The sequence below is a fragment of the Pygocentrus nattereri genome, chromosome 29 (genome assembly GCF_015220715.1).
Source record: "Pygocentrus nattereri isolate fPygNat1 chromosome 29, fPygNat1.pri, whole genome shotgun sequence".
NCBI classification, from domain to species: Eukaryota; Metazoa; Chordata; class Actinopteri; order Characiformes; family Serrasalmidae; genus Pygocentrus; species Pygocentrus nattereri.
Genome location: NC_051239.1, coordinates 3,958,336 through 3,971,323, shown reverse-complemented (window position 1 = coordinate 3,971,323; position 12,988 = coordinate 3,958,336). Strand labels below are relative to the sequence as shown.

The following is a 12,988-nucleotide window of genomic DNA, read 5'->3' as shown; positions in this document are numbered from 1 at the left end:
AAGTTGTGTACACAGTCTCGCTCAGTGGAAAGAAAACAGGCCTGTAAACATTTGCCATATTTTTGTCTTGAAACTGAAGCCAATGAAAAAAGTCAGAAGCCGATGAAAACCTTTAAACTCATGCAAAGTAAAGCAAATAAATGCATTTTATTACATTTATTACATAACTACTCACCACTATTAATAGTTCAAAATGTGCAAAACAAAACACATCAATTGTCAGACGCTAAGGACAAAAGAAGAGCAGTGAGTCTGACCTGTTGGGCAGAGCAGCGCGTTGTAACTGTTGGACTGTTTGGTTCCCTCTGCCTGACCATGGAAAGAAAACAGTGAGCATTACTGCACTGACCAGACCAGCAATGACCAGCAGCCATGATCTACTGGAGCTTCATCCAAGATTTATTCTGACTATACTGAGTTTACCTGATTATTAACTCTACTGTCAGAAAGATACAAAGGTAATTTATCAGACTAAATGATTGAACTGGCCATATTCAAATTCAATCAAATATGCTATGGAAAAGTTTAACCTCGTACCCTCTAAGGACCAGGCCCCAGACACTGATTAAGCCTAGTCGTGAACTAAACTACAGTACCAGTGCTGAATCACCACTGGAAATTTTCTTTAGTCCAAGTTAAGGCTTAGTCGAGGTCTTGGAAACTGGTCCTAAGGGTCTGTACGTAGGTCCACATTTCGGCTTCTGCCTTATACATTAATTTCACAGACGTTACTGAACAATTCATAGCAGTTTCTGAATAATTTGAGGAAGTTTCTGAATGATTGATACTAGACTGAATGCATTATAGTAGTTCCTGAATTTATAGTTCTTCTTGAATCATTCATACTAGGCACTGTATAATGTCTTAAAAAATAACTGAATAAATATGGCAAATGAAAGCATCTTTAATATTGTTCGTTATCTGACCAGTTACCTGGTCACTGTAAGAATATCACAATATTGTTACACTGATCTAATAAGAAGTAATAATACACATTTTTCACTTACTAAGAAACCGTTATAGCAATAACAAGCAATGCTTTGGCATGAGAGTGGTCAAACCGCTGAACTGTTCGAGGTAATTCTGAGGTCATTACAGTGAAACACAGAGAAACTCACCTCCACTAGCAGCGTCTGCACCACAGTGTCAATGCGTCCTTTATCTGGCACAGTGGCCGGTTTATTATCACACAGCGCTGACGTCTTCAGGGCCTCTGCACTCACCTTAAAGCTCACTCTCCCTATTTCATACATACATAGACGTAAACATACACATACACTTGTACATACACATACTGTTAATTATTGCAAGAATTTCACAATATCTACCAGAAATTTATCTCAGGAAATAACTGTAACAGAGCACAGGTAGATTTAGAAAACAACCAACAGTGATAGTGGAATTGAACTGGACCACACAGTATTGTGGGATATGACTCACCTACAACAGGTGAGGTCTATAATGGTGCCATAGGCCAAACATTAAGCAGCTCAGAATGTTAACCATGAATTTAAAGGCAGGCGTGATTTTAAAGGGGTGGCCGGAGGGACAATCCCCTACCCCAAAATCTGATGCCACCCTAAAATGTCTGCCATGTCACTGGCTTTCAGCCAACACTTTCTCTACAGAGAACACACATCTGCATATTTTACTGCACAATTACTGTTAGCTGAGTGCAAAATATTGGGCAAAAAAAAATAAAAATAAAAAACATTAAATGTAACTTTTGGAAAAGTTATGCCACATTTTGGATTTTTATTTTTTGATATTTTATTTTTTACCTGTATGTTAAACTCAACAAATAAATTAAAATTGCAATACAAAATTTGCATTAAAATGCCATATTTAAATGCATTCTCCGCAGAACCCTTTTAAGTTTATATTAAGACAGTTTATTTCCGTTTATAAGTGTCCTTTTGTTAATTCAGGCTGTAGCTACAACAGCAAAAAAGACTAGGTTTAAATTTAGGTTAAAATGTCTATTTTGAGATATCAAAATGTCAGTTTACCCAGAACGGTGGGCTGGATTCTCCATAAGAAGGTCCAGCTCTCTTCGGCACACAGACAGCGAGTGTACTTGCATCCCACACACTGCTGAGCTGTGAACTGCTGTGACTTTGCCAGCGTCACCTTCACCTTTAGCACAAAGAACACATAATTACTGCCTGTATAGCACAAACATCATCATTTTCAAATATGCAAAGAACCATTAAAGCATTTAAACAAATCTTTGAGGTGTCATAGTTCTGTATATAACCATGTCTTTAGTAAATAGCCAAGCGCAAGGGTGCAGGAACTGATAAAAAAGGTGTATAAATCACACTTGTATGTGTGTAGTGGATTCGGCTGTCTAAAGAGAACTTTTAAACATCATTACCTTTTGTTTTTTTGCATGTCTGAGGTTTTCCTCGTATATCAATAGTAAACCTTGAGCTCCATTTTTGTGTTAAGGTGCAATTTTTTCTTGGTTTAAGGTTTAATTTGTGAACATTTTGTCAACTAAGGATGCTCTCTAGCCTCTCCTGCTATATTAAGCTATATTAATGTACACTACAGATTTAAACCACAATATTTCCATTATTTCAGGACTAAATTTCATGATCTGTAGCTGGATCATGCTATAGCCTGCTTGTATTCATATTGACAGCCAAGAAAGTAGGTGAAAATGTGCAGATGTAGAAAATAAAGAGCAGGGAAATGAGATGAGGCCTCCGCATGAAATTTTTAACCTCTGAAAGTACCTATATAATTGTTGCTGCAGTATTAAACACCTCAGTACACATAGATATGCTTGGTGTCCTGTGTGAGGAACACATGTAATAAACAGACCAAAGCTCAGCAGTGTATACTCATTTGAGAGTATACTCATTTGAGAGTATACATTCATTCGAATGAGGCCCCGACTATTCTGTTATAGCTCCAGTTAGGATGAAGCAATCTGAACCAAAAAAATCATGTGATGTGTAATGGACTGCATTACATGTGATGCTGGAAGTGATCTCCATTTTCTGCCAGACACATGAAGAGCTACGGGTGGTCTGCACCCGGAAGTTGCAAACAGAGGTTAAATGTCGCAACTGCTGTCCTGAGCCTACCTCATCACTCTGATGCAGGGGCATCCCAGCTTGTTCGAAGCTCCATATACTGAGGAGCTCATTGCACATTGTTCAGATTGCTTCATCCTAGCAAGAGTTAACAGAATATTCAGGGCTTTCGAATAAATCTCCCTGTAGCTTATTGATAGTAAGATGTATAAATATTCCTACATCTGTGTTTTGTTATCTTGAGGCTGATTGTGTTGTCTTGTTTTGTCTCTTTTCCCTGCCTGTTTTGTCTCTTTCCCTTCCTTCAAGTCTGATGCATGGTCTTTTTATCAGTTTCATTTACAAGGTTAAATCTGCAGTTTTGCTCAGGGCATGACTTGAACCTTGACGATAAGAATCCTCTTCTTAGAGCGCTTTGTTTATGTACTCTGCTCGGTTTTACTATCACGTGATCTATGTTGTTATATAAGCTATGCTTTTTGACTGGGTCAATTTGTACTTTTAAGAGCAATGCTATTTTAAAGTGCCGTTAAAGATCTGGCCAGAGACGAGAGACAGAAATCAGCCTCTTGGGCAGACTGTGGCTCATCTACTGCGGTCAGTGTTTCTTCATGGGCACTGTGTCCCAGACACGCAAGTGGAGTACAATTGAAAAAATGGGCTTTGATGGAAATGACTGAATAAAACATTGGCTGACTAGAGAGCTTGGAGCCTGAACGCATTGGATTATCTAATGGGGGAAGAGCTTCTGAGCTCATAGAAGGGAACTGGATTAGATGACCGTTTAAGTTACAGCCGAGGTTCACTCTTGTACTTATATGGACAGTTGTGTAAGATGGCCCTATGGAGAGTTGCATAAAAGGGCCCTGAAAGGAGTGAACAGCCTGATAAGTCACACCAGAGGGTTTTTAAAAAAAAAAACACATCATACATGTTTGGGTTTAAAGGCTACCAAAACCATGTAAGGTCTTGATATGATGGGGACTAAAACGATACGGAATTGTGTAAAAGGGGTGGGGGGATTACCTCCTCACCCCAGAGGGGAATAAAAAGGGATGTTCTGATATGACATTCGCATCGTGGTTGACCGGGAACCATCTTGCCATTTGATGCTCAATATAGCGAAGGCCTTTTCTTTCCTTACACAAGAACTCAGCGGCTGAAGTTGTTTTCATTTCTGTTGATATTCTTTGATTCCTTTAATTCTTTTTGAAGACTTTAGATTACAGCCAGTTATTAGGGCAATAGTACAGACAATATTAGAGTAAATACCCCTTGGCTACGTCAAGTTGGAGTAAATGCCAGTTGTTATTGGAGTGAATACCTGTTCCTACGTCAAGTTACACTGCTTTGAAAGCCATTTGCAGAGATATGCTTACCATAACACAGCTTTTGAGATAGTTGAAGACAGAAGCCTTGAGTACAAATATTTCTCCACGGATGATGGAGTAAGGCAGGGTCAGGCTAACAAAGAAGGGCTGGAAGGCAATGAGCTCAACTTTTGGTGCCACTCCGAACCCAACTGATGAGGTACAAAATGCTCCAGCTGTCCATGAAGTGATGGAGTCCGGGACAGATTTCTTAACCCCCATAATTCCGGAAGGCCTGTTGATCCCCCATAAAAAACGAAGTAATTCAGAAGCTGCTATACATTTTGTGAAAATCTGTCATAAGTCTGCATATACATACCCCACTCGAACAAGATCCCAAACCCAGGTCTCTGGAAAGAATTTACGGACAGTGTGGACCGCTTCACTTCCACTTCCACCATCACTTTCAATTTTATTTTCACGTTCAGGTTTCATTGCAGCAAATGCAACCACTTCTCTGGCAAAGACCATGGGTTCCTCCATCATGGCTGTGGATGGAACATGGAATGAAATGTTAAGACATTTAGCTCAGTTTAAATTAATTACAATTAGGTCATTAACTTGACAGCACTTACGATAGAAGATGGGCTCATTGCAATTCACAGGCTTCTTTATTTCAGCATTGGTGAGGATCTTGACTCCAATATCCTGAGAAAAACAAGCAAAAAAAAGTTTCACAAAGATCATAACATGAGGCTCTGGCAGCAAAGTTTTCTGTTAAAATAACAATGATTTCTTACTTTAAAGACGTCGTATACGTCGACATTTCTGTTGACAACAGGAAGAAAACGATGCTTGGATCTTGGAATCGGTTGAGGAGGCACTGCATCCAGGACAGGAAGAGGCCGTGGCATAAAGATAGGTGGCTTGCGATAGCAAGGGTTCGGATCCTCATCAGAAATGGTGTACGGATATCCTGACAACCTCTGGACTGGCAACAAGTTGAAGACCTGGAATCACATGAGATGAGTTCAGACACAGGACTGACACTGTGATCTCTCAACAACTCTCTGTGAAAGGCAGAGGGCGTCTACACAACAAATCAGTGCCTCACTAACCAATCACCGCTATAAAACTGTCAGTCCAATGCGTTACGGGCTGGCTAAGTGTCTGGTACCTGCACACAAACAAATAAACTTCACTTCTACAGACATACGGCTGGTCCCCTGGTACAGTTAGGGTTTTGATTCTTCATTGGTTTGCATGTCCTCTGTTACTGTTACTGTGCCCAAATAATTCAACCTCAGATTCATCTGTCCACAGCAGTGTTGCAGATGTCCTGGTCTTTTTCCAAGTGTTTTTCTAATAAATATCTGAAAAGGTCTTGCCCTGATGTTTTTGGGGTTTTGTGCAGTCTTTTTCTGATGGTAGATGCCTGTACTCTGACATCAACTGTCATGTGTACCTGTAGATCCTGTGATGACATTTTAGGGCTGTTTAAGATGTGAGGCTGAACTTGCTTGGTTGGCCTGGCCTGGAGAGTGAAAAGGTTGATTTCTAATTGTTTTAGGATCTTTTTAAATCTCTTCCCAGACTCTACGACCTTCTTTCTGACAGCCTCAAAGAGCCCTTTGGATCTTGCCATAGTGATACCACTCGCTTCAGCAATCAAGAGCCAATCAAACTAAATGTCTGAGGTTTTTATGAGACCGCCTCCTCCAAAATCCTCTCTAATGATGTCCCAATCATTTGCAGCTGATGACGTGCACCTGATTTTAATTTTAGGCATTTTAAGTAGTAATGACTGTGGTGGTGTCCTTACTTTTCCTCATTTGCATTTCTACTATTTACATTTTGCAAATTATTTTTCAGACATCCCTTCAGATTTATTTGTTTAGTTATATTATTTCCCTTTCTCAATACTGACATTTTTGATTTCTGCTTTCTTGGCGCACCAGGTTAGTCCCACATAATGAAAAGCTTAAGATGTAAACAAAGTCATTCAGAGAGGTTTGGTGTGAAACGCTGTGTTCTAGAGAAACTTACTGAGTCAGAATTGTTCACAGTGGTGGTGATAGGAACCAGATGTCTGAGGGGTTTAACACTCCTAAAAGGTCCCTCACAGAAAGCTATTACACAAAATGGTTAACTATAAACTGCCTGATGTGTAAAACACTGTTAATCGATAGTTTTCTGACAGAATTGTGGCCTAAAATGTCTTCTTAATCCATTTATTTGAATACATTAGTGGCAGAAGTTTACATGCAGAGTGTTGTGCGGCAAAATTTTACCATTAACAACATTTCATATAAAAACTCATAGAAGTCTTGTGTAAGTTCTCTGGTGGTTCTGGACGGTAAATAAAATGTCTATATTTGTGTTGTAGTCATGGCGACCCCTGGTTCCTATCACTTACCACTGAGTCTGTACAGTGAATCATGTCAAATCAAACCACTCCGAATGGCTTTGTTTATATCTCAACCACTGAATTGTGCAGAAACATTAAACAAATTCTGTGGAATTCCCCTTTAATGGCTGGTTTGAGTGAACATTAAATAAATGAAAGTTGGTCTCTGACATTCGCACAGAACTGTAAACTGCTATAAACATGTTTTGCTGTGGTGGTTGGTGGCAAATAAAACTAACTGTGGAATAATTTTTGAAAAGGCTTGAGGTGAAGATTTGCAAACGGTCATTAAAAAAATGTCCCGATGTCAGGCTTACTTGTCTTTAAAACAAGTTTATTGCAGTTTGAACTTACAAAGTCAAGGTTCAGCTCGTTCTCTGGTTTCAGCAGCAGTACACTCTGATCGATGGCCTTCACAGAGCACAGTGACCTGGGCTGAGCTTTCAGGATGAGGGACGTCTGACCCCCGGGGAGCTCTGTAGGAGTGGGGAACGTCAAAGACACCTGAGGAACCACAAGAAAGAGCAGACTGTACCACAACTACTTGTTTTAAGCATAATTCCATAAAACACACAACTATCTCCATTATTTCTTGAAATAAGTGACAATATTTGCAAATGAAAAAAAGAAAAAACTACCTTAAATAATTTAAAACAAATCAAACATGTCTAGAAAAGCTCTAATATTCCTACAACCATTTCAAAATGAGAAACAGTATATTTAGCCTAGGCCTGATTTAATATCATAACTATCCATCCATCCATCCATCCATTTTCTAAGCCGCTTCTCCGTCAGGGTCGCGGGGGGAGCTGGAGCCTATCCCAGCAGTCCTCGGGCGAAAGGCAGGATACACCCTGGACAGGTCGCCAATCATAACTATTGAAATAATATTTATAATGAATAGATAAGCGACTTAGCGCTAGTTCTGAGACTGATAAAGTGAGACTAGTTAAGGTAACTCATATGCTACAACCAGGGCTGGGCAAAATGCCTTGAAAATGTACTGATGGCTGAAAATTCAATACACTGTCCTAAATGTATTCTCCATTGTATTCTGTTACAATAAATATAAAAAACAATGCATTCAGAATACATTTAGAGGGCATGTTTATGAAACACATTAGAAAACCTCTCTTTTTTTATTTTTTTAAGTAATCGTTATCTAATGCACACTGTTCCTCACAGCATCTGTGTGTATTTATTCTGGTAATACGTTTACAGTAAAAATGTGCTTATCATTTAAATAACGTTCCAGAAATTTTCTTTATTTTCCCTCATCGTCTGCTTCAGTCCACTGCTTCACCCATAATCCCCTGAGCAGGTGTCCAGTAGAAGACAGATGCTAAACTTATCATTCACAAACACGTCCACTACTGAGGAGACTGGATCATCCCTCAAAAGTGGTCTGACATTAATGCTGAGCTTAATAGCTGGCTGCTCATGTTGATTCATCAGTCTACTCAGGCTTTAGTAGGAACTTCAGTGTTTGTAAAGAAGCTGCTCACTGAGCTTCTCCTCTAAATACTACACAAGCATTAATGGTGTTTATTTTGAAGAATGTATGTTTTCCTTTTCAATTCAGTAAGTAGTCTGAAAATATCCTAAAACTGTAAAAACATAACTGTATTCTGAATGTTGCCTTTACAAAATTAAATAAAACAGATTATAGAATACAGACACTTTTGTGTTATGAATACATTTTCCCAATACTTGCATTAGTTACATCCCAACCCTTCATAGAACTTGTCCTATTTTTTTTTCCTGATGTCCACCTATAAACTTTGGGTGGTTTTATGATCCACAAATAATCAGGATCAATTTCAACATGACCTCTTCTTATCTCTCAGAATTAAAGGGGATGCTTTGTCACTTTCCCTCTAAGACTGATATTTGCAAACAACCTCTTTTCTGATTGGCTACCCTCATTCAAAGAGTAGTCTGTTCTAAAACACTCCTTATAACTTCTGTGTGAGTGGGCGGGGCTAAACTCCTGATGGCTGAATACACAAATAGATTTTAATGTACGGGGACATTCAAAACAAAGATTTTCCAGCTTTTTTCCATTTTTGGACTGTATGGAGGGGGAAGAAATACGAACATTGTTACATCGAGATGACACCTGTTTGTTGTTATAATGGCATAAATATCTTGTGATCTTGAAAAAATCCCGTGTTGTAAAAGTGATGTGCATAATTCAAAATCCAGATAAAACAAATGAAAATAAATTGTTTTTATGGAAAAGCTGGGTAAAAAAAAAAAAAAAACTCCATGGCCCTTTAGAACTCCTATGAATAATCTGATCAGAGCGTTGAATTTCCTGTCCTCACCTTGTTGGTCAGGCACAGCTGAATGGGGAAATCCCTGCTGTCGGCCACTGCCTCTCCGCTCGGGAGCACAGTGTACACCACCACCTGAGCATACGGAGCCAAAGCATCAATCTTCTGCAGTAAAAACTTCAGCTTCCCTTTGTTCTCTGTCAAGACAGAAAGTGAGGGAGAAACACAGTATGTATAGTGTGTATGCTCAAATGATGTTTTCTTTCTAAGTAGAAACAAGACACAAGCCTGCTAACACATAAGCCTGTTTATGGGGTAATAAAGTGTTGGATTAGTCCAGCATTTATTCATTTTAAATGTTATAATATCTTGTTGTGGATGAAGAGTAAGTTAAACGGACCTGATCCACTTTTCATGGTTACTGAAAGACGTCCGTACTGAGCCAAGCTGCCTTTGGACATCACCTGCACAAACAGGTATGGGGTTAATCAGTTACTCAAGCTGTTAATCCAATGTACAGCTATTCTAGGGGGGAACAAAACCTCACATCTCAACAAACCTCAAATCAAAACAAAAGACCATATCCAAGTTCATGTAAAAAGTTTTAGGATGATTTCTTCCAATATTGCTTTGTTCTTCATGACATTCTCAATGTTAATATGTTTTAATGTTCAATTCCTTCCGGCAAACTTTAGTTCCTTAACAAGCAGCTTGTTGCTACATCAGAGCACAGCTGGCAGTTCGTTCTCCAGCTTCTTACACTAAATTCCCAAACTGTCATCACCACTGAGCAGCTTTTTGTTTTTTATTGCATCAGTTTTATAGCTCAGTCTGATTTGGTCAGATGACACGCTTGGCGAATGGTATTGGGTTCATTTCTGGCTGATTCCAGGTGGTTTAGCTGTTCTTCTGTCACAGCTGCTCAGTGGTGATGACAGTTTCTGAATTTAGTCTCGTCTCATCTTCAGAGTCGGACCAAATCGGCTGATCGGTCAAATGTGTTCTTAAAAGTGTCCGTTTTCTGTTTGCGCACAAAATAAGAAGTAAAAACCTTCAAATCCTACAGCTGTCAAAATCGCTGCTTAGCAACAGCGTCTCAGCCGATTGATACTGTGTTTGTGAAAAATTGAGCTTTGGGGGAAAAAAAATCCCCCAAATATGTTCATAACATAAAATCAGAGATTGTGCCTTAAACGGTGCAGATGTGTGTTCTCTGTAAAGGATGTGTTAACTTATTTACACTTCGCAGCACTAAAGGTGCACACACTGTAAATCTGCAGTTTGATACACATTTGGAAGACATATGTAAAAACATTTCTTTAGCAGGTACCATGTAGAAGAAGTCCAGGGACCACCGGCCTGATTTAGTCCCTTTGCCCTGTATGATGTACCGAGCCTCCACAACGGCGGGTTTAGCACAGCTGAACGCGTCTGATGAAGGCTGCAGCTCCAGGAAGCTTTGGCTCTTTGAGTAGAAGGGCTGGACCCAGAGGTACGCAGTGGGATAATACGGTGGGCGCCCAGCAGGGCTTTCACTTTGTTTTTGCACATTTTGATATGAAGCCTTTTTAAGAACACAGAAGGAAAACTCTGTTAAGAGGTCGCACCCTGGAACACTGCTGTACAGACTGCAGTTAGAAAAAGGACAGAAAACGTACATTAAGGCAAAACACTACAGGCACCAAGGACAATTCTGTTCTCCTACCTTTAACTCAAACATGTAGGCAGAAATACAAACACTACTTCTGAAAGGTTTTGTTAAATCAAATAAAAAATTTGCTTATAGTTACAAAACACAATCAAGTTGGTCAGATATTCAATGTCATTTCTTTGTACCTTTGTCAGTTAAATAAGGTTTAAGAGAAACCTTTAAAAAGAAGGGGGCTCATTAGTAGAGAAAATGACTAGGTAGAACCATGAACACTCAAAGAACCCTTTACATGCTTAGAGGGTTCTTTGTGTAATGAAATGGTTTTCAGATTGATGGGAAATCTGTTGTATATGGAGGTCTATATAGGATGGTTTTGAAAAGGGTTCTATATAGCACCAGAAAGGGTTCTTCCATTGTTACAAGGTTGATACCCTTTTGGTGCTACATGGTCTGTAGAGTAGTTGACATTCAATAAAAGAGCATGTGCATGACTCCAGCATCTTATTCCTCTCTGACCCACAATATAAAATAAAAATATAGAATTATGTCTAAAAGTTGTACAGAGTAGTGTCGTGTAGAGATACCTGTATACAGATACCTGTTGTGTAGAGATACCTTAGATACATATAGAACAGTATAGAATTAAATCTCAGCAGCCACAGGGACTTCAGGGCAAACTGGCTGAGCTATTCTTAGGTTATAGAAGCGTGTACTAAAACGTTGGGCCTGCTGGTGGGCCCTGGCCATTTAAGGGGCCAGGGCCTTTCACAGTAAAGTTACAATGAAGCTGTATACTGAATCTCACAGTCACACCATAAAATTAACTTCAGCCACAAGACCTAAAGACTTCCCTCACCTCCAAAGAAACTGACTCTGAGCCCCACAGAAGTGTGTTTAGGCTGAAGGGGGCAGTACCGTTGACATCTGTGATTAGTGTCCAGGTCACATTTTTATTGTCTCTGTACTTCACAGTTAGAAACACTGATGCACCTGTGACAGGAGTGGAGTCTGGACCAGTAACGCTAACCTAATAAAACAGGAGACAAACGTCATGAACACAGACTGAAAAACAAACAAACCAAAAGATGAGCTTCTGTGGGTGTTTTAATAAATCAAGGTAGGACAAATGCCAGTTATTTAGATCAAAGCAATCTTTAACCATGTGACTTTTTAATAAAAAAGCATAACGTAATGACAACATGTAGTTGCATGACAATATGACGAAAGAAAAAGCTGCGACATCAAATAAACATCAGCGTTGTCAAACACAGGCCTTAAATGTCTGTAAACTAAAGCTGACCACTACAGCTGAGCGATATGGCCATAACCGTTATCACGATAAACAAAATTCATATCAGTCGATATCGATACAGATCATTCGATAAAACATCAAATCATTATTTCTTTTAAGTTTAAAGGCTGATTTTTGCAGATTTTTTAAAACTCACCAAACAGTGGAACGTCTCACAGACCTGTCATGGAAGAGTGGGAGAGAGTGTCTGGTGAGCTGTTTCTACCAGCTGGAAAAGCTCAGCCTCAGTTTTTGTGATAGTCATAATTTAAGAAAGAAAAGATTATTTTATCTATCATATTATCAGCTATCCAGTTATAAATGCTGAATAAGCAGCCAAAAACTGCTAAACTGTTTAGTTTCTCAACGACGTCAAATTAGTACGAACAGCAAACATTTGCTGGTTCGGCAGGTCAGTGACGGATCACACCATCTTTCTGCCGTCACTCCTACCACATTAATATCAGAGCATATCACAGTACTCAAACACCAGCTGGCAGACGACTGGATTTCTCTACTCTATCGTAGTAGTTTGAGAGGCAGACTGCAGTATATCTGCCGCTCACTGTGTAAAAGCATTAACTGCGATGTGAATCTCTCACACCAGACAAAAGGAGTCCTCCTTTTAAGTATGTTTAAACTGAAAACGGTGCTTTTTTGTCATTTGTTACAGAATCCTCAACTCGCTGTGTTGAGCGATAGCGCTCCTGCTTTCCAGTGCCTCACAGCTTCCTCTGTATATTTTCGTTTAAATCAGCGCTGTAACTCACATGAACCACTTCTTTCTTTCACTTTCAATGCTTGGGAATGCACTAATGCTAAAATATGACTGAGTGCTGTAAAGCTGCTTAGCATGTATGGAAAGAGGGGCGTTCACTGTACGCAACCAGCACTTTTGAAAGAACATGGGAGTCTGAGAACTATTGTTCTATTGAATGTATTATGTCAAATTTATCGGACAGATCTTTTTGTTCTATCGAAGATAATAATTCTATCGTGATAATTATCG

At 39.3% G+C, this 12,988-nt stretch overlaps 1 protein-coding gene across 1 annotated transcript in view; it reads right to left on the bottom strand.

The window, feature by feature from the left end:
* The window catches only part of LOC108415272 (alpha-2-macroglobulin-like protein 1), a 37,800-nt gene that overhangs the window by 17,287 nt on the left and 7,525 nt on the right, over positions 1 to 12,988 (bottom strand). Inside the window, exons 11-22 of the mRNA XM_037535997.1 lie at positions 11,545 to 11,715; positions 10,368 to 10,601; positions 9,438 to 9,501; positions 9,089 to 9,234; positions 7,116 to 7,265; positions 5,155 to 5,364; positions 4,990 to 5,062; positions 4,734 to 4,902; positions 4,424 to 4,649; positions 2,010 to 2,136; positions 1,119 to 1,240; positions 258 to 309 (exon numbers count right to left, since the gene is read on the bottom strand). Of these exons, the coding sequence (XP_037391894.1) occupies positions 258 to 309; positions 1,119 to 1,240; positions 2,010 to 2,136; positions 4,424 to 4,649; positions 4,734 to 4,902; positions 4,990 to 5,062; positions 5,155 to 5,364; positions 7,116 to 7,265; positions 9,089 to 9,234; positions 9,438 to 9,501; positions 10,368 to 10,601; positions 11,545 to 11,715 (1,744 nt within the window). The remainder of the gene's footprint in view (positions 1 to 257; positions 310 to 1,118; positions 1,241 to 2,009; positions 2,137 to 4,423; positions 4,650 to 4,733; positions 4,903 to 4,989; positions 5,063 to 5,154; positions 5,365 to 7,115; positions 7,266 to 9,088; positions 9,235 to 9,437; positions 9,502 to 10,367; positions 10,602 to 11,544; positions 11,716 to 12,988) is intronic.